General features: G+C 45.3%; 1 protein-coding gene across 8 annotated transcripts in view; it reads left to right on the top strand.

Moving 5' to 3' along the window:
- The window catches only part of patj (PATJ crumbs cell polarity complex component), a 565,709-nt gene that overhangs the window by 317,863 nt on the left and 221,114 nt on the right, over positions 1–26,732 (top strand). For all 8 annotated transcript variants that reach the window (XM_072510952.1, XM_072510955.1, XM_072510950.1 and 5 more), the window contains 2 exons: positions 11,629–11,825; positions 19,828–19,919. In XM_072510952.1, coding sequence (XP_072367053.1) covers positions 11,629–11,825; positions 19,828–19,919 — 289 coding nt within the window. The remainder of the gene's footprint in view (positions 1–11,628; positions 11,826–19,827; positions 19,920–26,732) is intronic.

The following is a 26,732-nucleotide window of genomic DNA, read 5'->3' as shown; positions in this document are numbered from 1 at the left end:
GAGCTCACATGTGAGATGGCTCGCGCCAAGATCTTTACCAAACCCGATGCCTCAAAAGGTTTCTGGCAAATCCAGCTCGATAAATCCAGCAGGAAACTCTGCACATTTAATACCCCCTTTGGAAGATATTGTTATAACAGGGTGCCGTTTGGGATCATCCCTGCATCAGAAGTGTTCCATAGGATTATGGAACAAATGATGGAAGATATTGAAGGTGTTCGCGTCTATGTCGATGACATAATAATTTGGTCCACCACCCCGCAGGAGCATGTTAGTCGCCTCCAGCGCATATTCAGACGTATACATGAGCATGGCCTCCGCCTCAACAGGGCCAAATGCTCTTTTGGTCAGACAGAACTCTCCCAATTGGGTGTGCAGCCGGATGCAGACAAGGTAGTTGCCATCACAGCTATGAAAACACCAGAGGACAAGAAGGCGGTCCTCCAATTTCTGGGCCTGGTCAATTTTTTGGAAAATTCATCCCTAACCTCGCCTCTCATACCACGGCTCTCAGGAACCTGGTCAGGAAGACGACAGACTTCCAATGGCTCCCTGCCCACGAGCGCGAATGGAGAGAACTCAAGGCAAAACTGACCACGGCCCCGGTCTTAGATTTCTTTGATCCAGCAAAGGAGATCAAAACTTCGACCGATGCCAGTCAATCCGGCATTGGGGCAGTGCTCCTTCAATGTGATGAGGCCTCATCATGGGCCCCCGTTGCATATGCGTCACGTGCGATGACCCCCACGGAGCAGCGCTACGCGCAGATAGAAAAGGAGTGCCTGGGCCTTCTGACCGGTGTTGTTAAGTTCCACGATTATGTCTACAGACTTCCTCAATTCACCGTCGAGCAGCGACCATCGCCCGCTGGTCAATATAATACAAAAAGACTTGAACGACATGATGCCTCGCCTCCAGCGTATTCTTCTCAAACTCCGGCGATACGACTTCCAGCTGGTATACACCCCAGGGAAGGACCTCATCATTGCTGACGCTGTGTTAACCCACAGTGAAAGTATGTTCAACAGTTTCTAACTTAATAAAATAGTGTTGTACTATTTTACGTGTTGGTGGCCTGCATGTGTTCCACGGATCCAGAGCACCCAACACATCAGTCGAGAGGGCTGGCACAGTAGTGGATGCGACGTGGAAGAAATGGGAGGAAGACCTGGGGCTCGAAATAGGGTGGGGACTCTGGAGCGAAGCACTACATAGGGTCAACTCCACCTCCACGTGCTCAAGACTTAACCTAACGCAACTAACGGTGGTACATAGAGCCCACTTAACAGGAACCCGAATGAGTAGGTTCTTTCCGGAGGTGGAGGACAGATGTGAATGGTGCCAAGGAGGCCCGACCAACCACGCCCACATGTTCTGGTCATGTTCCATGTAGAATCCTGCTCAGCTGGCGGTCAGCAGCACCATCCAACGCTGCAGACTGGATGTCCGACCTATCGGAATTCTCCAAATGGAGAAAATCAAATTCTGAAGATGGCTTCTTCAGAAAATTGGAAGCCATTCATCCAACTGTTTCAGGACCTGTTGGTGGCCAACGAACCCCAAACAAATAAATAATTAAGTAGCCAAGACATGAGAAAAGAGAAGGAAAGGGAGGGAGGACCCAGGCCGGGGAGGGGGGAGAGAGATCAGTGCATGAGGGGGTAAAGAACAGAAAAGAAAAGGGAGCTGCAGAGAGGGGGGGGGAGAGAGATCAGTGCATGAGGGGGTAAAGAACAGAAAAGAAAAGGGAGCTGCAGAGAGGAGGGGGGGATGGGGGGGCAGGGAAGAAGGAAGGACAGGGGGCAAAGAATAATAGATGGGAGCCAAAAGGGAAGAAAGACAAGGGAACACAAACTGAAAGGAGAGCATGGGAAACGACAATGACCATAACAAACACAGCAGGGCAACAGAGAGTAAGAAAGTAAAGGAGGAAGGAATGACAGACGGGCAAAGCGGAGGTAAACACACACCAACAAGAGCGGAAACCGACTGGGAAAAGCAAGCAACCCCCGCCCACCCAGTTTTGTTTTGCTTGTGCTGTATGTATTTTCTTTTTTTTAAACAAACAACCAGAAGAAAAGAAGGGTGTAATGCCCTGCCCCCCCCCCCCCCCCCCCGAAAGACATGTATAATGTAATTGTGTCTCTGTTGCTTCTCTATACACTTCCCCAGTGTTTACTTTCCCACCCCTTGTTTTTGTTATTTATGTGGTTTATTATTTATGTAGTGTTTTTGTTATCTCTTTTTGGTTTCTCTTTGTGTACACCTGTAAATATACCATGTATACAAAACCCTATAAAATACATTTTCAAAAGAACTTTCATGGATTCTCTTAACCTCTATCTCTTATCATGAGTTAGCCTTCTTGCAACATTGGTTAACACAATTGTCTGTCATTTATAATTGAGACATCTTGAATAAAAACCAATTCATTCCTTTGTCAAGGTTAACAAAAGGTCTAACAAGGTCACATTACTTTTTCAGCCTTTCTGGGAAGGTAGCATCTTACAATTCTCATGACATCTAAGAATTGTCTAAAAATCAAATGTTAAGTGCTTATAATTATCACAAGCGAATGCACTTTTAACAAGTCTGGAGTTAATTGCAGTTAAAAGCTTACCTCTATTTGTCTTACAAGGTCAGAGGCACAGGTGTAAACAATTGAATAATAGACCCACTTCTGGATCACTTGGTAGGGCCGGGGTATCTACCGGCATCTGCATAAAAGCAATTAAAAGCTAGCAATTCCGGGAAAGAGGGTCATGAAACTCCCATGAGTTATAGAAGAGTTGTGTTGAAGGTAAAATGTATTTACATTTCTGTTGAGAAGACCCACAAGCATGCCATATTGTCATAGAGATTGGCTGTGTGGATAGAAAATTATTTTGTTTAATTTAACTGTGATTGTCTCGGGAAGTGGCCAACCCAGGTGGCTACAGCTCACATAAGCAAGCAGTTCAATTTGGAAGCAGACAGAGGCAGCATTGGACTAGGTACAGACCTCAGCTCACTGAGTTGGGAGAGCCAAAGAAAAGTAATTTAGGCCTACACTGAAGCTGTGAAAATACAAACAACGTCAGCCACCATGTGGAATGCGGGTGCAGCTCAACGTCAGTTTGCATTTTGGAGGGGAAAGCAGCTGGAAGATCGACAGCTAGTAGAAGTGGTCCTCGCATATCTTTGTAGCAGAAAGCAGTCAGCAAGATTAATTTGGAAAGCTGTAGGAAGGCAGTTAGGCATTGCTTACCAACCTGAACAAGGAGCTGATGCATCCACAGTCATTATTGTTTAATTTAAAGTGCCCAATTCTTTATTTTTCCTAATTAAGGAGAAATTTAGAATGGGCAATCCATCTGCCTGCACATCTTTAGGTTGTAGGGGTGAGACCCACGCTGACACGGGGAGAATGTACAAGCTCCACACGGACAGTGACCCGGGCGAGGACCGACCCCGGGTCTTTGGCGCTGTGAAGCAGCAGTGCTAAACATTGTGCCACCGTGCCGCCCTTGCACCCACAGTCATGAAGTCTGTAGAGAAAAGGTGGAGGATCGCATAACCAAGAAAATAATGAAAGGACCCCCATAGATTCTTAACTCCGAGAATAACTGGAATACTGAAGAGAAACCAAAGTGACTTCTGGAGGACTGTGGCATATCTTTGGGTTGCTCCATTCAAGGAATTGTAAGGTCAGGAAACTCCTACGGGGAAGGAACAAGTAGAGCTGAGTTAATGGCATATGTCTTTATAAAATATAGTATGGTAATAGTGCTTTCTCTGATTCATTTCTTTTGCATGCAATTAATTTTGTTTCTGTTTGAAAACGTGAAATATTGTTATGTCGTTCTGTCATGATTTCTTCTTTAAATTTAAATCCCCTAACAGTATAGGGACAAATGAAAATCGAGGAACAATAGGTCATCTTTTGAATAGGCACTTTACAGTCTTCTGGAGTCATCACAGAATTCAACAATTTCAGACACAGTTTCTGCCCAATGTCTTTTGGACAACACCTATTGGCGATTACTCTGTTTCTCTTGCTTATACCTCCTCTAGAATTATCTTATGTTTCTTCATTTATCCGATTGCCATCTCCTTTTTGCCTAGCTTCTGACGACTAATCTCCTCGAGTGTTTCATGTGTAAACATTTGCAAATTTATCTTGGAATTTTCGTTCTAAAAAGTGTCATCATTTCTATGCCCTGCTTTTAGGTTAGATAACTCAGCAAAGGTTTCTGTGACTTGCTGGAAGAAATGCTAAATCTTTTCTGGTACCTATACATTACTACAGGGTTTTAAAGTTAATGTGTCAATTTTTGTCAGTTTACACTGTTATGACCACAGCAGATGTTATCGCTGACCAAGCCAGACCCCAGAGTGAGGTCTGTCTCACTGATCATAAACCTTTGTTTTATTGTGAAAGCGAGGAGGAAATGATACTGACCTTGGAAGCATAGAACCATTAACAACTTTTAGAATTTTAAAAATTAAACGTTTTATTTAAAAATAAACTTGAGCACACAAAATTAAAGTTACACAGTTAAATCAGACTTGCAGAACAAGCCCCCCCCCCCCACAAAACATGCTTGCTCAAAAGTGCACAAGTAAACTACCTTCTTGGCAACAACTCCCTTATCGATTTTAGCCATAAAAATCCAGTAATATTACACAAGTTAAAGAATTACTATCACTTTAATAAAGGTACACCTCACAACTTCTCAACACTTCCTGCTGACGACAGGGGACTGGAGATGCAGGTAGTGTCACCTTCGGGCGATCAACGAGGCGAAGGCTACAACATCTGCCTCTGCACCCGTTTCCAGCCCCGGCCAGTCCGACACCCCGAATATGGCCTCCCGAGGGCCCGGGTCCAGAGGAATGGGTGGGGGTGTTGGTTGAGATGCTGGCTGGCATAGGGAGCACTTGCATGGGCAGACCTTGCTGGGAGCAGGGGGCACGGCACAATTGAGAGGAGGCTGTTAATGGAGGCACTGCCCCTTCTCGCCAAAGGCCAGAGCAGCATCTCTTTCCTGTCTTCCTCCCTGCTCCTGAACCCTCCTACCAGCCGGAAAATCAATACTGGGTGATAGACTGCCCTTAAGTGGTCATTAATATGCCACTTAAGGCCTCAATTGGGGAGGACAGGCAGGCAGGCTGACTGACTGACCTAGGCCTCTTCCATCCCACTGTAAAACTGCTGAGAGGTTGGGGCAGGCAGGATGGCCATCCAAAGAATTTGACATTTCCACCCTCAGACTGCGGCTCTTTATTATTGACCTATACCTTGGCCTATCCATATCAAAGTTGGAGAATGAAACAAAAAATTCATGGTGAATTGTGAGGAGGATATAGTCTTGAACTTCAAAAGGACATGAAAGGTTGGTAGAATGGGACAGGTTGGTCGAATGGGCAGAGAAGCGGCAGATTAAATTTAAGGCAGTGAAGTGTGAAGTAATTTGTTTTGTTAGGAAGGACACAGAGTGACAACCTAAAATGAAGGGTACAATTCTAAAGGGGTTTCAGGAGCTGAGGGACCTGACTATAAATGTGCATAACTCATTGAAGATGGCAGAACTGTTAATAAAGCACATGACAGCATAGGCTGTGTTAATGGGGCATGGAATATTTGTAAATAACACTAGTTTCGCCTCAAATGGAGTATTGCATCATATTCTGGGCAACAAGCTTTGGGAAGGATGTGAAGGCATTGGAGAGAATGGTTCCAGGGATAAGATGGGAAAAGTCGGAACTATTTTCCTTGGAGAGAAGGTTGAGAGGAGATTTGATAGAAGTATTCAAAACTGTGAGGGTGTTCGAGACAGAATAGATGAGGAAAATATGTTCCCATTGGTGGAAGGATTGAAAACAAGAGGGCATAGATTTAAGCGAAGTTGCAAAAGAAGCAATGATGACATGAGGAAAAACGTTTTTGTGTTGTGAGTGGTTGGGATCTGGAATGCACTGCCGGAGAGTGCGATGAAGGTAGGGTTAATTGAGGCTTGTGGAAAGGAATTAGGAAATTCTGAACTGGAAGAATGTGCAGACTACAGAGAGAAGGCAGGGGAGTGGCACTCAGTAAATTGCTTCTAAAGAGAGTCGGCGCGGACACGACTGGCCAAACAGCGTCCTGTGTGTTATGTAATTTGGAATAACACAAGCTGCCATCTGATGCAGTTTTGAGTAAAAGATGCTCCAGACTTTGAAGTGAGTTCAATGTATTTTATTGAACTATTAGCACAGTTCTCAATGAATTCGACTCTCTGCTAATCTAAATGTTGTAACTCAGTCGAACTGAACCAGCCTTGCTCTAAGCCACGTGCTGGGGTGTGATGCTGAGGATACACCCTGTCTCACTATAGATGTTGGTCTGTGGAAAGAGGCAGGGTGTGAGTGCCTCATCCCTTTTATAGTGAGGTACCACCCCTGAGTGTCCTGACTGCTCACTGGTCGTGTCCTATTCTATGTATTCATTCGCTGCATGTTTGCATATCATGACATCTCCCTTTTTTTAATGTTTTGTTGGCGTATGTGAATGTATTTACATGTGAATGAGTCTATCTAACGTGACTGACGGAGGACAACAGAACAGAGCAAACAAAACAAACGTTCACAAGTCCAGTCTCTGAGGCTTGCGTCTGATTCTGGTCGACCGCCGGAGAGGTGGCAGAGGTGACGACGGCGCCTTGACAGGCGGGATGGAAGCCTGACTCGTGGCCTCGTGGTGCGAGGTATCAGGAGGTGGCAATTCAACATATGGAAATGGAGGAGAAAGTGGTTGCGGGCAGGCAACTTTGCGCAGTGCCCGCCGATTCCTTCGCACGATGGAGCCATCTATCATTTGTACAACATAAAAGCAGGTCGTGGCCTGTTGAACAACAACTGCCGGGGCAGATCACCCACCATCCGGTACCTTGATCCTGACCGTGTCAACCGGGGATAGCACGGCCAGATCGGTGGCATGGGCATCATAGCCCTGCTTGTGACAGTCTCTGAGCTGCTGCATCTTCTACAGCACCGGGAGGTGATCCAGGTTGGGCAGGTGTATGGCTGGAAGCATCGTCGGCAGGTCCCTGTTCATCAGGAGTTGAGCCGGTGACATGCCAGTGGTCAATGGAGTCGCCCTGTACGCAAGCAGTGCAAGGTGTATGTCGGAAGCAGAGTCCGCGGCCTTGCAGATGAGCTGTTTCACAATGTGCACCCCTTTCTCGACTTTTCCATTGGACTGCGGATAGTGCGGACTGGAGGTGACCTGCTGGAAATTGTATGACCTGGCAAATGTGGACCATTCTCGACTGCTAAAGCACGGGCCATTGTCGCTCATGACGGTGATTGGGATGCCATGCCTTGAGAACGTCTCCTTACAGGCATTGATGACGGTCCGAGAGGTGAGGCGGGAGTTTCAGCACCTCAGGGTAATTCGAGAAATAGTCTTTGATCAATACGTAGTCGCGATCATTCGCATGAAAGAGGTCGATGCCAACCTTGGACCATGGAGAGGTCACTATGCCATGCTGTTGGAGCGTCCCCTTGCTCTGCGCTGGCTGGAACCGCTGACAGATAGCACAGTTCAGGACCATGTTCGTGATGTCCTGGCTGATGCCGGGCCAGTAGACAGCTTGCCGGCCTCTACGTCTGCACTTCTCGACGCCCAGGTGTCCCTCATGAATCTGGCGCAGCACCAAGCTCTGGAGATGACAATCCTGTCCAGCTTGGGGATACCATCAATCAACGTCAGTCATCCTTGACATTGTAAAATTGTGGCACTGCCCTTTCTGCCAGCCATTGGTGAGGGTGTGGATGACGCGCTGCAAGAGGGGGTCTTTTGCTGTCTCATCACGGATGAGAACTACCTTCTCATCTGTCGCCAGGAGAGTGCTAGCACACAGCTGCTCCTGCGATTCCATGTGCTGGATGATCTCCAGCGGCTCGCTGGGCGAGGTGACGGAGCGGGACAATGCATCAGCGATGATGAGCTCCTTGCCAGATATGTACACCAAGTTGAAGTCAAACCTCCTAAGTTTAAGCAGGATTCTCTGCAACCGAGGCGTCATGTCGTTCAGTTCCTTGTGGATGATGTGGACCAGAGGCCTGTGATCCGTCTCGACAGTGAATATCGGCAGTCCGTAGACATAATCATGAAATTTGAGGATGCCGGTGAGAAGACCCAAGCACTCCTTCTCAATCTGAGCATATCTGTTTTCAGTGGTCATCATCGCCCTTGATGTGTAGGCTACTGGTGCCCAGGATGATGTGTCATCTCGTTGAAGCAACATCGCACCAATGCCATCTTGACTCGCATCTGTGGATATCTTTGTCTCCCGGTCCGGGTCGAAGAATGCCAGGACTGGTGCGGCGGTGAGCTTGGCTTTCAGCTCCAGCCACTGTCTGGTGTGCCACCTTCCACTCAAAGGCAGTTGACTTTTCACCAGGTTGCGTAGGGTCATGGTGTGTGTGGCCATGTTTGGAATTAACTTACCCAGAAAATTGACCATAACCAAGAAGCGCAGCACCCCCTTTTTATCCTCAGGGACCTTCATCACCTCAATGGCCTTGACTTTGTCTGTGTCCGGGCGCACACCATGCTGTGAGATCTGGCCACCTAGGAACCTGAGCGTCGATGTGCCAAAACAACATTTGGACCTGTTTAACTTTAGGCTGTTGGCATGTACACGGCGGAATACTTTCTGGAGGCGGGACACATATTCTTCAGGGGTCGTGGACCATATGATGATGCCGTCCACGTACACACGAACCCCTTCAATGCCTTCCATCATCTGCTCCATGATGCGATGGAATATCTCCGATGCCTAGATAATGCCAAATGGCATGCGATTGTAGCAGTATCTGCCAAAAGGCGTGTTGAAGGCGTGTTGACTCATCCAGCTGGATTTGCCAAAATCCCTGTGATGCATCCAATTTGGTGAAGAAGCGCAGGTGTGCCATCTCACTCGTGAGTTCCTCCCGCTTCGGGATGGGGTAGTGTTCCCACATGATATTCTAATTGAGATCCTTGGGATCAATGCAGATGCGCAGGTCCCCGAAGGCTTCTTTACGCACACCATCGAGCTGATCCAGTCAGTCGGTTCGGTGACCTTGGATTATGATGCCTTTTTGCTAAAGATCCTTGAGCTATGCCTTCAGGCGCTCTCTCAGTGGAGCAGGGGCACATCGTGGTGCGTGGACCACTGGCTTGGCATCAGGTTGGAGCAGAATCTTGTATCGATATGGCAGCGTGCCCATCCCGTTGAACATATCTGGATACTGGGCGAGGATGTCGTCGATGCCGGCCTGAAGATCCACATGGGAGGATGTTGTGGTGTAAACCCTTTGAATGAGGTTCAGCTGCTTGCAGGCGTGCACAGCTAGGAGGGATGCCCTGTCCGGCTTAACAATTTCAAAGCGTAACCGTGCTTGTGTGTGTCGGTTGGATACGTGCAGATGGCAGGATCCCAGTGCCGTGATGGCATTCCCATTGTAATCCAGGAGCTTGCTGCAGCTGGATGGACCGTGGGGGGCTTCTTAATGCGTCTGAAGTCTGCCTGTGAGAGGAGGTTGGCAGAGGCACCTGTGTCCAGCTTGAACTGGATGGAGGAGTGGTTGACCTTCATCACTGCTCGCCATTCGTCCTCGGAATCCACAGCTAGGATGGATTGGACTTGCGATGTGTCTGGTGTGGCATATTCACACGTTGTAATAATGCCCACACGATAGCCCTTGTCGAGGCATTCATCACCTGGATCCGTTGCACTGCCGGGATCGGAATCCTGTAGGCGTTGTTGAACACTCCGGATGCGCCGTCGTCGGAATTGGGAGCCCTGGCTCCTGACTGATGGTGCAGATCTGCACAGGACTACATAGTGGCCTGGCTTCCCACATTTAAACAGCGTCTGCCTCTTGCAGGGCAGTGTTTCTTTAAATGGGCAGTGCCACTGTTCGAACATATCATGACGTCGGCGTCCTGACACTCAGTGCGTCGTTGCACATGTGCAGTGCGGTTCTCAGACGTCTGCACCTGCGCAGTGCGGGTTTCGGACGCTTTGTTATCCCGTTCGCATCATGCATGCGTCGGGCCCCGGGAAGTGCGCGTGAAATGGCCGCCTTCGTCAATGTTGAGGCGCTGCATCCGGGAGGTGACCTGCATACTCTCCGCCTCGTGGGAGGCTAGTTTATCATTTTCTGCCGTTTTGTACTGGGAACAGTGATTTTCAGCGTGCTCATGCACTGTGCATGTTTCAATCGCGACTGGCAGGGTCAGAGCTTGATCTTTAGTAACTGCTCTCTCAGAGGATCAGAGTGAACTCCAAAAACGATTTGGTCTCTGATCATGGAGCCAGTGATATCGCCGAAGTTGCAGGATTGCGTTAGCAGTCTAAGGTTAGTTAAATATGAGTTGAAGGATTCGTCTTTACCTGGCAATTGTTGCTGGAATATGTAGCGCTCGAAGATTTTGTTGGTGTCCACCTCACAGTGGCTGTCAAACTTGTCCAGGATGGTCTGAAACTTTGTCTTGCCCTGGTCTTCGGCAAAATGAAAGGAGTTGAATATTTCCAAGGCGTGATCACCCGCTGTGGTGATGAAAAGAGCTATCTTCTGTGCATCAGACGCACCATTGAGGTCTGATGCTTCAACGTAAAGCTGAAATTTCTGCTTGAATGTAGGCCAGTTGGCACTGAGATTGCCGGAGGTCCTGAGCTGGTGAGGAGCCGGAATCTTTTCCATTGTGCCGGGATACATTCGCTGGTCATCACAGATCTGGCTGGTCAAGAGGTTGGTTTAGCACAGGGCTGAAGAGCTGGTTTTGAAAGCAGACCAAGGCAGGCCAGCAGCACGGTTCAATTCCCGTACCAGCCTCCCCGAACAGGCGCCGGAATGTGGCGACTAGGGGCTTTTCACAGTAACTTCATTTGAAGCCTACTTGTGACGAGCGATTTTCATTTTCATTTCATTTCATCTTCCTGAGTTGAACTAACTAGATTAAACAGACTCCTGGTATAATGTTGTGTTATGTAATTTGGAATAACACAAGCTGCCACTTGATGCAGTTTTGAGTAAAAGATGCTCCAGACTTTGAAGCGAGTTCAATGTGTTTTATTGAACTATTAGCACAGTTCTCAATGAGTTCGACTCTCTGCTAATCTAAATGTTGTAACTCAGTCTAACTGAACCAGCCTTGCTCTAAGCCACGTGCTGGGGTGTGATGCTGAGGATTCACCCTCTCTCACTCTGTAGATGTTGGTCTGTGGAAAGAGGCGGGGTGTGAGTGCCTCATCCCTTTTATAGTGAGATACCACACCTGAGAGTCCAGAGTGCTCATTGATCATGTCCTATTCTATGTGTTCAATAGCTACATGTTTGCATATCATGACACTGTGTTGTAATGATTCTATGAAAACAGGTTATCTAGTCAATATCATATCACTCTTTGTGGGATCTTGCTGTGCATAAATTTGGTTGCGTCATTTCCTGATTGGAACAGTGACCACACTTCAAAAGCATTTCATTAGCTGCAAAACACTTTGGGGCATCCTGTGATCATGAAATGTGCCATAAAATGTTTTGAGAAATCAAATATTTTTATGTTCTTGCTACAACTGAATATTGTCTGCACCTTGTACATTTTCTTTGTTACAGAAAAGATCATACAGAAATATGGAGACCTGCCAGGAGATCTACACATTATTGAGCTTGAAAAGGATAAGAATGGTCTGGGACTCAGTCTTGCTGGCAACAGGGACAGGTCACGTATGAGCATCTTTGTTGTTGGCATCAATTCTGATGGTTCTGCAGGAAAAGATGAGCGAATAAAGATTGGTGATGAACTTTTGGAAGTAAGTATTAGTAATGTGGAATATATATATACATATATATTTATATATATATATTTAAATATATGTATAACATGGTGAAAGATTTTTAACTTTATTAGGGTCAATCATATGGCAAGAAGCACAGAATAACAAAGGATTGTTGCTCTTGTTCTTGGCCTTACTGACATGGGGGGAAAAGCTTAATAAAGGCATGTTTTATTTTGCTGAATAAAGCTTGATTTTCCTTCAAAAGAATACTTATTCATTTTCAAAACTTTGTCCAGCAATAGAAGAAATCAGATGGAAAGTAATTCATAGAAACACAATAGTATCTTACTTGAGAACCTTTTTGAGTCAAATTATATTAATGAAATTTGTGTTTTTTTTAGTTTGCAATGAATTTACTTAATGTTTGATCCTGACTAAAATTCATTGGAACTAAATGGAAAAGTGATGAGTTAAAGATTTATTCAAGCTAAGGCTGTTTCTGAAATCACCTCTTCATTCAGGTCAATGGATGCCTTTATAAATTGATCAGACAGGAGAAGGAAAATGACTGCAATCCCTCTGCAGGCCCGAGTCCTTATGTACTCCTTAAATATTTTTGCTGAAAGCTCACCATAGTTTCTTCACCATGTTAGCTGAAAAAAGCAGAAAATATCCACTGCACCAGTTTAGGTGTGTTCACCTTGGAAATCTCTCATTGTTGGCTGCTTACTGAATACAAAATCAGACTGCTTGATAGTGACATTCACTAGGGTCTGGTCTGAATAATCTAGTTTTTGGTGTGCTCCACAAATAATCACATCCATATTTGCAGTTATCTAGGTTTTTGTAATTAAGATCATGATTCAATGCACTGTACTCCGTCCACCTATTTAAATGTGTTTATTATTTTCTAGCCTCATCCAATATTCAGATTTCAATTTAAAAACAAATTTAAAATTTAATATGATCAGAAAGATTGGCAACTTAGGCACTTCTGGAATATGCAGAATCTTTGCCTCATGAGACAAAAGCAAATCTTTAATGTTCAGCAAGATTTATGATTTACTAAGCTGTTTTTATTACAATGAAGTATGTACCCTGGTGTTACCGTTTTCATATAATAGTGGTGCTGTAATTAGATATGGATTTTTTCTGACCCTGACCACCTCTGTTTGGCTCTCATGAGGTTTTACATCTGAGAGTTGTCAAATTGTTGGCTAACATTTGGTCATCAATTAGAATTGATGGATCTATTTGAATTATTATTTTTTGGAAAAGAAGACATAGGTTGAAAATCATTACAGACTGAAATGGCATGTCTTAGTTACATTATTTTTGGTCTATTTTATATTCCACTGTAGCAATGGAAACACTATGAAGCGTATTGTCTAAAGAATCTAGAAGTCTTACAGATTAGCAAAGTGACAAATATGTGAAGAGAAGAGGAAATCGCTTTTTAAACTTGCTTTGCTATATTCAATGACAAGATAAAATAGCATCACTTAGTACAACTTGGGTATATAGAGTTTCAGTCACAAAATATAGAAGTGCAGCAACAAATATCAAAAAATAAGAAAATCCTGTAGCCACTAATTGTCAAAAGAACATCCTCTTGGTAAATATTAGAAAAATAAAGATGATTCTAGTCAGCCCTGACGCTAGTACCTCTCACCGTTATCTCACGTTACTCTGCTCTGTGGACTCCTGACCCATCGACTTGGGCCCGATGACACAATTTAACCACCCACTTCTCCACCCCACCCGCCATGATCAGCTGGTGAGAGTCCAGTTTCGGAATCTTGCTAGTAACCTCTTTACAAAACCAACATCATCCCAATTGAGCGCATACCCACTTACCAACACACAGTTGATGGAGAGGTCGAGAATGGTGAGAGAGGGTTTTTGGAAAGGATGAGGATGGTGGCTCCATGGAAGTTAGGGAACCCGGGAGAGGGGGAGTATTCCGTCTTCTCGTATGTGTATAGGGTCTATTCCAGGATTGATTTTTTTTTTTTTTACATTGAGCCAGGCAGGGGTGATAGGGGCGGATTATATAGCAATTGGAATCTTGGACAATGCGCCACACTGGTTAGCTGTGAGGTTTTGTTTGGGACGGGTGCAGAGGCCTGGGTGGAGGTTGCATTCGGGGCTTTTGGCTGATAGAGAGTTCTATGGGAATGTAAGAGTGACGGTTAAGAACTATGTTAAGCTCACCTAGAACGGGAAAGTGTCAGCGGCCACCTTGTAGGATGCCCTGAAAGCGGTGGTCCAGGGAGAAATTATTTCCGCATTCCCTCTAACACCCCCACTCACTATCACCACTATCGCCCCTCCATCCAGGTCCCCCATCTCTCTGGCCCCCACAAACCCCATTTTCATGCTCATCAAAATGACCACCCCCTTGACTTCGAATCAACGCCTGAGTGAAACATTCGCCCCACCCATACCTTATCCCTTCCTTAGCCTCATCCGATCTTTCACACGGGGATGTGTCTCCTGCAAGAAAATCATTTCCAATCTCGAACTCTTCAGGTATGCAACACCCGGGACCTCTTGCCCGGCCCAGTTAGTTCACGGACATTCAATGTCACGATTCTCACCAGAGGCTTACTCCTCCATCCTCTTCTAGTGTCCACCATCATCACTCTTGGGCTCTGCACCCCTGCCCCCACTCTGAACCGGGCCCAGCCAAGATGGCCCCCCCATCCCTCCCATGACCAACCTTAGCCTCCATACCTGCCATGTCACGGGGCAGCACGGTAGCATTGTGGATAGCACAACACTTCACAGCTCCAGGGTCCCAGGTTCGATTCCGGCTTGGGTCACTGTCTGTGCGGAGTCTGCACATCCTCCCCGTGTGTGCGTGGGTTTCCTCTGGGTGCTCCGGTTTCCTCCCACAGTCCAAAGATGTGCAGGTTAGGTGGATTGGCCATGATAAATTGCCCTTAGTAACCACAATTGCCCTTAATGTTGGATGGGGTCACTGGGTTATGGGGATAGGGTGGAGGTGTTGACCTTGGGTAGGGTGTTCTTTCCAAGAGCCGGTGCAGACTCGATGGGCAGAATGGCCTCCTTCTGCACTGTAAATTCTATGATGTCGCCTTACCTCTACCCCCTCCCCCACACTGGCTAATCATCGCAGCCTTCCCTGCCCCCCCCCCCACTGCTACTCTTGCTGGCATGACAATCCCACTTGAAGACCCTCTCTACCGCCCCCCCCCCCCGCCCCACACACACAACCTGCATTGACGTTTTGTACAAACGTGCCTACATGCAACAAGGACCGGACTACAGTAAAGAGAACCAAAAATGCCAACATGTCCAGAAAAAAAATCCACCCAAATTACAAAAAACACAAAAAGAATCCCCCAAAAGGTGGGATGGGGGGGAAGCATTTGCCTCCCCCATACAACTTTTCAATATTTTCCCCCAATCAGCTAACAATAACAAAACCCAAAAAAAACTTTTTTAAAAAGGTACCCTGGCTGGCAAATTGACCAGGCTTACTATTCTTTGCATCCCCGAGCATGTCGTTAAAAGTAATAAGACCTATCTTTCCATCAAAGAACAAAAATATTTAATAAAGTCACGTAACCAAAACAATTAATGAGTACACATAATCAGTAGCTTAACTGAGCACTTAGAAGAGCAGCATGGGGGCGCAGTGGTTAGCACTGCAGCCTCACGGCACCGAGGACTCCGTTCGATCCCGGCCCGGGTCACTGTCCGTGTGGAGATTTCACATTAATAATAATCACTTATTGTCACAAGGTAGGCGTCAATGAAGTTACTGTGAAAAGCCCCTAGTCGCCACATTCCGGCGCCAGTTCGGGGAGGCGGGAATTGAACCCGCTCTGCTGGTCTTGTTCTGCATTACAAGCCAGCTGTTTAGCCCACTGTGCTAAACCAGCAGCCCCATTCTCCCAGTCTCTGCGTGGGTCTTACCCCTATAATCCAAAAATGTGCAGGGTAAGTCGATTGGCCACGCTAACTTGCCCCTTAATTGTGGAAAAAAAGGAATTGGGTACTCTAAATTTAAAAAAACAAACTGGACACTTAGAAAGCACCAGTTAATAAAGTTTGGCTGTATTCAGTATTCCTCTTCAGCTAATGATTATTTGCCACAAGAAACTACAAACCACTGCCAAAGTTGACCATTGTTAATTTATCACAAATTTCAGAACCATCAGAAATTCATCTGGGTACAAATACATTACAATGTTAGATTTGGTGATTTCCTTAATTGTCAATATTTCTTTCCAGTTTTCAAAGTAGACATGTTTTGTCTGTGACACTTCCTTTCTGCTTTCTGTATGCCAACCCCGTCAACCAGGCTGGCAATCTGTTTCTGTGATAGCAAGACGTGTTGTGCGGCGATCTAAATATGAGTATTTCCTGATTTGTTGTCTCCCTCACTGTGGAGGTTATGTGTAATGTTTGTCCATGGTTTCATCACAATTGAGATCAGTAACTCCTCCAAGCCCTCCAAAGGAAGTCTGACCCTCTGCTATCCTGTGTTCTCCACCTAGCCACAAGAAAGACCCTTGCAACATTTGTGCTCCTGGCCTTGGCATCTGCTGTTGCTGGCCAGCTGCCACTTTCTGCTGGAAATGCCTGAGCACCTGACTGGCACATTCAAATGAGGCATGTCAGCTAAAATCCTCTGACTCTCACTCCCACTCGAATTGCCAACTGCTTCCAGCCAGGAGTTAAAAGCAGCTCTCCACTTTCAGAGAGGTTAAAAAAAACCAATCAACACCGAAACTAACCAGTCACCATCTCTGTTTGCTAAATAGCCACTGACCAGAAACTAGCTAGCACCAGAAATCTTGAAGAATCAAAGATTTTTCACTAGTTGCAATCACTCTTGGTTTTGAGCCAGCTCAATTTATGTCCAGACAAATAGCATTCATAACAACATAGCCTCAGAAAACATCTCCCTCTTCTTAGGCACAGAAAACCTTCCCTTCTCCTCATCCTATACCTATCACAGCATTGCTGTCATTAATGGTTTACTCAACCAATCCTGCAAATGATTCAACTTATTCATAGAAACATTTCTGTGCTATTGTGTAGATGAAATCCTTTGTCAAACTATTTAACAAAATAGAGGGTTTATGGTTCAATTCTTAATATGGCCCAATGCAAACATGCTAGGTTCAGTAAGGCCAGCCATATGGTTCACTTACTCTTCTGATATATATTCCTCATTTAAGGAACTTACTATCTTCCACACCACAAATTCTCTTTTAGAATGCCCATCATCTATTAGTCTCCAAAAACTCCATTCTTAGAAATTATAATTATGTGCTCCTGTCTTCAATTAACCTTTCATCACATAAGCTTCCAAAGAGTGACCCTTCAGTCTCACCATTTAATGAGGTTGTGCCAACTCTGAGGTTGAACTCATAAATAAAAGGTATCTCTTTATATTTTTTAACCATCCCCATCGTACTCCATTTAACTGCTGTACATTCACTTTGTGTTCCAGGAAAATACCTTGCCCTGTTTCCTCAGCAGCATGCTCTTGAATTTCCAACTCCCCTTCTAACCCTGTACCAATTACAGCATTGCTATCATGAGTGGCCTGCTTAACCATTCCTTCATCTCTGTTTCTGATGTCCTCATTCCCATTACAGTGGTTAGCACTGCTGTCTCACAGCGCCAGGGACCCAGGTTCGATTCGACCTCGGGCGAATGTCTGTGTGGAGTTTGCACATTCTCCCTGTGTCGGTGTGGGTTTCCTCCGGATGTTCCGGTTTCCTCCCACAGTACAAAGATGTACAGGTTAGGTGGATTGGCCATGGTAAGTTTCCCCTTAGTGTCTAAAGATTAGGCGGGGTTATGGAGAGTGGGAGGGAGATTGGGCCTAAAGTGGAGTGCTCTTTCGGAGGGTTAGTGCAGACCTGGTGGGCTGAATGGCCCCCTTCTGCACTGTAGGGATTCTATGATTCTATGAATGGTTTTACTTATTCCTTTCCCAATGTTTCAGGAGTACAGTTCTTGAGTGTACCAGGTGCATAACTTTTTTAACAACCATCACATCTGCTTTAACCATATGGAGTATACCATGCCTTTCCCTCCTTGGTCAAGTCATCCTCCTCCTACCCTCAGAGCATGCTACAGGTTGAGAACATCCTAGAACTACTTTTATCCACATAAATTGTCTCATCAAGCCCTTTCGGCTCAGTGGTAGCTCCCATTGCCTCAGAGTCAAAAATATGTGTTTTTGTACCCCACTCTTGAACATGAGTGCATTTTGCTAGATGTAAGATATCCCATGGTACTTTTTAAAAGAAAGGGCTTGGTGATTTTGATGTTCTAATTGACATTTATGATTCAAGCAATCCTACCAAAAAAGATTAAATGGCCATTCATTTTGTTGCATTTTATGTGACATGCTGTGTACCAATTGGCTGCCGGACTTTCCTAGAAGTGACTATATTTTAGAAATTATCCCATTTACTATAGCATTTTTGAAGAGTCCTTGTGCCCTGTTGAACAGGAAATAGTGACGAGTCTAACCCAGATACCCATTGTTGAATCTTCCTCCACTGACTTCATGTGCTCAGCCAGTTATATAGTGACGCAGATGAGCTGAGCAATATAAGCAAATGTGCTAACAGGATAACTTATCAGTGACATACACAAATTAAATTACCAATAGCCCATTTTTCAACACCTCTATGTGCCTGTGTATTTGTAAAAGAAAGATGCTGTCTGGCTTGCTGACAGTTGATTAATTGATGTACAATTTTTATGTGTTGAGAAAGAGATGGCAAAAAATATTAACTTTTAATGACATCATTTGGGGGCATGGTGACACAGTGGTGAGAACTGCTGTCTCACAGCATCAGAGACCCAGGTTTGATTCCGATCTCAGATAACTTTGCACATTCCCCATGTCTGCGTGTGTTTCCTCCGGGTGCTCCGGTTTCTTCCCACCGTCCAAAGATGTGCAGGTTAAGTGGATGGCCATGATAAATTGCCCCTTAGTATCCAAAGGCGAGGTGGGGTTACAGGGATAAGGCAGGGAATGTGGCTTAGGTGCGGTGCTCTTTCGTAGAGTCGGTGCAGACGCAATGGGCCGAATGGCCTCCTTCTGCATTGAAGAGATTCCATGGTGATCTATGAACTATGGGATTTTAAAAACTTAATTTACGAGATGCTGGCTAGGACAGCATTTATCATTCATCCCTAAGTGCCCTTGTGGTGGTGGTGGTGAGCTGCCATCTTGAATGAAGTGCTGCAGTCCCTGAGGTGCAGGTACACCCATAGTGCTGTTGGGGAGGGAATTCTAGGATTTTGACCCAGTGACAATGAAGGAATGGTGATATATTTCTGATGCACTAACAATTACGACAAGACGAGAGTAGAATGTAATCGAGGCTTTATTACACAGAGATGTGTGGCCTCCTACAGCAGCTGACGAAATGGCTGCTGCACACATATTTATACACCGCCTACTGGGCAGAGCTAGCAGGCAGGGATCTACCCCTGTACCTGTAGTACAGGGGCCTTACCGTAAAACCCATATATATATACAGTATAATACATCAGTGGTGACGACCACAATTTCCAAGCCAGGATTGTGAGTGACTTGGAGGGAAACCTCCAGGTGGTGGTGCTCCCATCATGTCACCAAATTGTCTGGTTCTATCCTGCTGCTGCTGCAGAAACCTTATTATTCCCTTGATGTCTTACTAATTGCCCTTGCATCATCACACTGCATATATTCCCACTTGTTCACAGTTTTAAGTTGTGTATACATTCTATCCTGCACGCGTACATTATTTCTGTCCTCACTGACATTCTTTTGGTCAACCTTCCATAACTTGCACTCCAGCTCACACTCCAGCTCATTGTCCATTTCTTCTATTCCTTTTATCTGTATTTCCCCCATCTTAGGCCTCTGGTTCTATTAAAAGATTTTCTGGAAACTCTATTCAGAATTACTTTGTATCTTAATTGTTTTAGTAACTTATAGCTAGCATCTTTTGTAACTGCTATTCACTGGCTCTTTTCAATTTTTCAGATTAATAACCAAATACTTTATGGAAGAAGCCATCAAAATGCATCAGCAATTATTAAGAATGCTCCATCCAATGTCAAGATAGTTCTGATAAGGTAATTGTATTCCCTCATTAAACAGGCATTGTTTCATCTGATTAGCAATCATTTCAGAAACCAAGGAAGAGTAGGACCTCTAGTACATTTATTATTTCACTGATAAATTTGCCCCACACAAATACCTGGCAATGAACATCTCCAACAAGAGAGAATCTATCTATATCCCCATGATATTCAATGGCATTACCATTGCTGAAACCCACAATAACAACATCCTGGGGGTTACCATTGACCAGAAACTGAACTGGACCATCCATATAAATACTGTGGTTACAAGAACAGGTCAGACACTGGAAAATCTGCGAAAAATAACTGACTCCCCAAAGCCTGTCCATCATCTAGAAGACACAAGTCAGGAGTGTGATGGATTATTCTTCACTTGCCTGGATGAGTGCAGCTGCAACAGCACTCAAGAAGCTCAGCACCATCCAGGACATAGTAACCCACTTGATTGGCACCCCATCAACCACCTTAAAGATTTGCTCCTTCTATCACTGATGCACAGTGGCAGTTGTGTCTCCTATCTGCTAGAGTCCGATCTGTTTGTTTAGTTTTAGTTGCCTTTTGGACCTTGAACAGGAATGTTACTCCAGGGCCAGCAAGGAAATCTTGAACTCCACCTGCTGTACGCATCCTTTATTAACAGGGTTGCCTGCCGTTTCCCATCATGACTAGTTACCTGACCATTGTGGACCTTTATGCCACAATCCGTCAGGAAGTGTCAGGTACCTGCCTGAAATCCCACAGGGTTGGGGCTGGAAATCTGACGTGAGGCATATTCAGGAGCCATGAGAGTTAAATACTACTGGACATATGCTGAGGACTGGCCAATTTCACATCGGCTAGACCCTTGGCTGCACAACTCTCACTGGAAGTTAAAATATGGACTTTAATGTCTTTGAACCTTGCTTTAAATTCTGTTTACATCTGATTTAATAATGAAACATTGTACATGCTAATGGAATCTGTTCATTACGAACCTGCTTTACTTAAGCACGTAACTTATTGTAAATGACAGCCACGTCAGCTACACTTACATCAGCCCGCCTACCCCACAATCAGTTTTGGCATCTTTAATTGGCAAATATTCCGCTTTTGGAAAATGTTGGCATTTGAAGGAAATTAGTAAAGATCTAATTATCAATTGTGTAGAAAACTCACTTATTTCCAGTGGTTTATTGGGAGATGTGACAAAGTACCTACTAAATTAAATGGATAATGACATAGAATGCCTTAAATACATTTCCAGGGGCAGCACAGTGGTTAACACAGCTGCCTCATGGCGCTGAGGTCCCAGGTTCGATCCAGGGTCTGGGTCACTGTCCGTGTGGAGTTTGCACATTCTCCCCATGTTTGAATGGGTTTCGCCCCCACAACCCAAAGATGTGCAGGGTAGGTGGCTTGGCCGCGCTAAATTGCCCCTTAATTGGAAAAAATGAATTGGGTACTCTAAATTAGAAAAACAAAATACATTTCCAGGTAATAATGTTTTAACTCCACTTTTCGTATCACCTCCTGGTTCCCACACACCTGCCAAGTTCATTAAAACCCTTAGCAAGAAAATTAATGGGTTGTGTGCAGGTCTGTACAAAGTGCCTCACTTAATGCTGTTCCCAATGTCCCAGGCATCTAAAGCTCTACCTCCTGCACCATCTTTCTAATCATGCATTCATCTACCTTATCCTCCTTTTTCTAAATTTGTTTGCACATGATACCAGGAGTTATTTGGAAATGGTTATTTTTGAAGTTCTTCTTACCAATTTCCTTACCCAGCTCCCTAGATTCTGACTGCAGCACCACATCCCTTTGTCTATATGACTTTGGTACCGAAGGGGACCACACCTGCTGCTGTTCAGCCTCCCCGCTCAGAAGTAGGCCTTTCTATCCTTTAGCTTGTTTCACCATGCACTTTGATCATGGGTGATCTGTGCCTCAACTCCATTTGCCCACTTGAATTCCACATGCAATGATACCCTTGCAAACCAAAACATTATCAATTTCAGAGTTGAAACATTCAATTGACCGAGCATGCACAGTCTTCTGGTGGAATGAATTCCTGATTTCCAATAACTTTTGCATTAAAAAATGTTTGAACCATTATTATGAATTCTCTCAAGCAGAGGAAATGTCTATCCTATCAAATCTCCATTGAGAAATTAGTCTGGATTCTTTGGCAATCCCCGTAGGAACCAGCTTCCGGTAAGTTAATATGTTAAAAAATGGTTTATAAAACAGCCAGGAGAGGAGGAGAGTTTCTCTGATTCCACAGCAGTCATGATTGCACCACCCACCACCCCCCCTTTCCCAACCCCCTATCTCCAGTTCTGCTGTAGCCTGCTCAAGTTGCCTCTCCCAGGTTGTACAGATCATGGTTTCCAGTGATGCAGGTGGTCCAGCATTGAAACCTTCATATGCTGTGCTAATGAGTATTCAGGACCAAATTTCACTAAAGTTCAAGCCTCTTGATTCAAGCATGAGCTGGTGTGCCAAATCTGTGTAATGACTACTACATAATGCCCATTAATCCAATATATGCTCTTAACTAATTTGTTCTATTCCTTATGCTAAAAGTATTCATGTGCAGATTCCTGATTTGGGTGACTGTCTTCACCCTGTTCATATATCCTGCTGTTTTTTTTCCTCACACGTTGATTTAATATGATGATTTTCCTCTTGCAGCCTGATGACTAGTTTTACAGTAATTATTTACATCCCATAACGTCCTTGATGTACAGTAGTAATAAAAGGATATTTGATGGCCTTTATTGATAAAAAGTGATGGTATTTTGCTAGAATTAATTCTGACAATTAAATGTACACATTGTGGAATCTAAAAAACAAATTATAGTGTATTGAATTTGTTAAAATATCATTTAAAATATTTACTTGTATGAAGATAACTTTCTTTATGGTATGGAAACGGAGGAATATGATCTTTTGAATGATCAGACTAATAACAGTATGGGTCAAGGGTTACAGAGTTTATGTAAAAGTGGAGGTCTGAACAGATGAAGGCTAATGATATTCCACCAATAACAACAGCCAACTGGTTTCTTGTGAAGCATAAATTGAAATATCTGCTGTTCAGCAGTCTGCTACTGTACCTTAATGCTAAATGCAGTCTCCTTTACATTCAACACTGATTGTCTTCCATAACTACATCGAAGATAGTCCATGTTCCAAATGACTTAAAAACACATTAAAGAGGATGTGTTACGTATGAATCTACCTTTGGTTGCTTACTGAATAACCTATTTGGAACAAAACATTCACAATTTTGAGTAATCCTTGAATCACAGATAAAGCAGTTAAGCAAAATCCATTGTGCTTTATCAATTTATTGTGGTGCATTTTGCGAGTTTGACAGTTACATAAAATATGCCGAAGAAGTCGTTGCAAGCTGTGAAGTTAGCAGTATTTTGAAATATATAATCTAAGTAAAGAGTTTGCAAAGAACTGATAGTATTGGACGGCCATTAATGATACAGATGCTTCATGCTAACTGAATTAGATTACCAATTACACATGCATACAAAGAGACTCCTTTCATCACTGAGTTTGACATCTAATTTTGTACCCAAAGCCTCAATGTGATTTAAGTGAGCTGGAAAGGACAACATTTCCAAACATTTGTTTACTCATATGCTGCCAATAAGAAATTCCAAACCTTAAAGCTATTTTTAACGTGTTTCTGGCCATGCCTGAATACCTGATTTTCTAAATGCTTTGCTCATTAAGACACTTACATATGGGAGTTATTTCTGGTCTACAGTGAACATTTTGGTAGAAGCGACAGTGGTGGGGATGTGGGGAGATGCGTGGAGAGAGAGAGAAATGTGAATGAACAAAGAACAATACAACACAGGAACGGGCCCTTCGGCCCTCCAAGCCTGTACCAGTCATGATACCACCCTTGACCAAAAACCCTCAGCACTTCCTATTGCCGTATCCCTCTATACCCATTCTATCCATGCATGTGTCAAGATGCCTTTTGAACGCCGTTAATGTATCTGCTTCCACAGCCTCCCCTGGCAGCGTGTTCCAGGCACTACATCTACTGTGTAAAAAAACCTGCCTCGCACATCTCCTCTAAACTTTGCCCCATGGACCTTAAACCTATGCCCCCTAGTGACTGACGTCTCCACCCTGGGAAAGAGTGCCTGCCCATCCACTCTATCCATACCCTTCATAATCTTGTAGACCTCTATTAGGTCATCCCTCAACCTCCATCGTTCAATGAAAACAGTCCGAGTCTATTCAACCTCTTTGCATAGCGAACACCCTCAGACCAGACAACATCCTGGTAAACATCTCTGCATCCTGTACAAAGCCTCCACATCCTTCTGGTAGTGTGGCGACCAGAATTGTGCACAATATTCCAAGCACGGCCTTACCAAGGTTCTATACAACAGGAGCATGACTTGCCAGTTTTTACACTCTATGCCTCGTACAATGAAGGCAAGCATTCTGTATGCTTTCTTGACTACCTTGTCCACTTGTGTTGCCACCTTTTTTAAAAAACTATTTTTATTACGGCATATAGAATTTTATAATTTTAACAGTTTTCAAGAGGAACAAACAACAGAACAAATAACATCCACCCAGCCTTCAACCAGACCCAGCCAACGTGGCTCACGTACACAGTTCCCAGGTCCCCCTTCCCCACTAATTGTTTGCCACCTCAACCATCCCCCCCACCCCCATGCCTCCCTCTTTCCCTTTAACCCCCCCCCCCCTTTTTATATCTGCTGACAGCTTAATTTTCCCCAAAGAAGTCGATAAACAGCTGCCACCTCCAGGCGAACCCTAACATCGATCCTCTCAGGGCGAACTTGATCTTCTCAAGCTTGAGAAACCCGGCCATGTCACTCACCCCTAACCCCGACGTTGGGGGTTACGAGTCCTTCCACACCAATAAGATCCGTCTCCGGGCTCAGGGAGGCAAAGGCTCTCTCGCCCCCTGGACCTCCGGGTTTCCAGATACCAAAAATCGCCACCTTTGGACTCGGAACAACCTGTACCTTCAATACCGTGGACATGACATCGGCAAATCCTTTCCAGAGTCCCCTAAGCTTTGGACATGCCCAAAACATGTGGACATGATTCGCGGGCCCTCCGCACACCACCCACGCCTAGCCTCCATCCCTTCAAAGGATCTGCTGATATGGGCCACAGTCATATGCGCCCTGTGGACCACCTTGAATTGTATCAGGCTAAGCCTGGCCCACGACAAGGACGCGTTGACTCTACTCAGGGTATCCTCCCACAATCCCGCCTATAATTCCTTGCCCAATTCTACCTCCCATTTTCGCTTCCCTTGGGGTTCCCTCCCATTCCATGAATTCTTTATAAATTTCCAAGACCTTCACCTCTCCCACTCCCGTTTTTGACACTATTTTGTCCTGTATCCCCTGGGGTGGTAGGTACGGGAATGTCGAAACCTGCCTCCGTACAAAGTCCTTTGCCTGCAGATAGCGGAACCCATTCCCCCTGGGCAGCTCAAACTCCTCCTCCAGATCCTCCAAGCACGAAAAGCTGCCGTCAATAAACAGGTCCCCAAACCGCTTGATCCCCGCTCACTGCCACCTCCGAAACACCCCATCCAGCCTCCCTGGAGCAAAACGATGGTTGCCACAAATAGGTATCCATACCAACGCCCCCTCCAATCCCACGTGCTTCTGCCACTTTCCCCACACCCTCCAGGCCACCGTTAACACCGGGCTTGTGGAGTACCCAGCAGGCGAGAACGGCAGAGGTGCTGTTACCAGTGCCCCTAAACTTGTGCCCCTACATGAGGCCGCCTCCGCCCACTCCCACACCAACCCCTCCCCCATTACCCACTTCCTGACCATTGCTATATTTGCCGCCCAGTAGTAGTTCCTGAAATTTGGCGGGGCCAGTCCCACCCACCCCTCGACCCCGCTCCAGCAGCACCTTCTTTACCCTTGGGATTTTACCCGCCCACACAAACCCTGAGTTCGCCGCATTCACCCTCTGAAAGAAAGCCTTCAGAATAAAAATGGGCAGGCACTGAAAAATAACCAAAAACCTCGGGAGAACCATCATTTTTACCTTCTGCACCCTCCCCGCCAGTGACAGCGGGAGCATATCCCACTAACCGAGCCAAATTCAGCTTGTGTAGCTGTTCACACTCCTGCGCCACCTGGACATCCAAATACCTAAAGCTCCTTCCAACCACCTTGAACGGCATCCACCCCCCGTCTCTTCTCTTTTCCCCTTGCCTGAATCACAAAGACCTCACTTGTACCCATATTCAATTTAACACCCCGAAAACTGGCCGAATTCCCCTAGGATCCCCATAATATCTCCAATTCTCCCCCATCAGGTCAGAAATATACAAAAGTAGGTCGTCCGCATATAGCGAGACCCTGTGCTCCACCACCCCCACCCCCCCATACAATCCCATGCCAGTCGTTTGATGCTCTCAGCGCCATCACCAATGGCTCTATGGCCAAGGCAAACAACAGTGGGGAGCGTGGACATTCCTGCCTCGTCCCCCGGTGCAGCCTAAAATAATCCAAGCTCACCTGGTTTGTCCGCACACTCGCCACCAGTGCCTGGTACAGCAACCGGACCCAGTCCACAAAGCCCTGCCCAAACCCAAACTATCCCAGGATATTCCACAAATACTTCCATTCCACCTGATCAAAGGCCTTCTCTGCATCCATGGCAACTACCACCAGCTCCACCTCCCTTCCCTCGGAGGGCATCATGACCACATTTAGCAGCCTTCTAATGTTCGCGGTTAAATGCCGCCCCTTCACAAACCCTGTCTGCTCCTCCCCTATC

The sequence above is a fragment of the Scyliorhinus torazame genome, chromosome 7 (assembly GCF_047496885.1).
Source record: "Scyliorhinus torazame isolate Kashiwa2021f chromosome 7, sScyTor2.1, whole genome shotgun sequence".
NCBI lineage: Eukaryota > Metazoa > Chordata > Chondrichthyes > Carcharhiniformes > Scyliorhinidae > Scyliorhinus > Scyliorhinus torazame.
The sequence above is the reverse complement of the archived record's forward strand: the minus strand, read 5'-3'. Positions and strand labels throughout refer to the sequence as shown.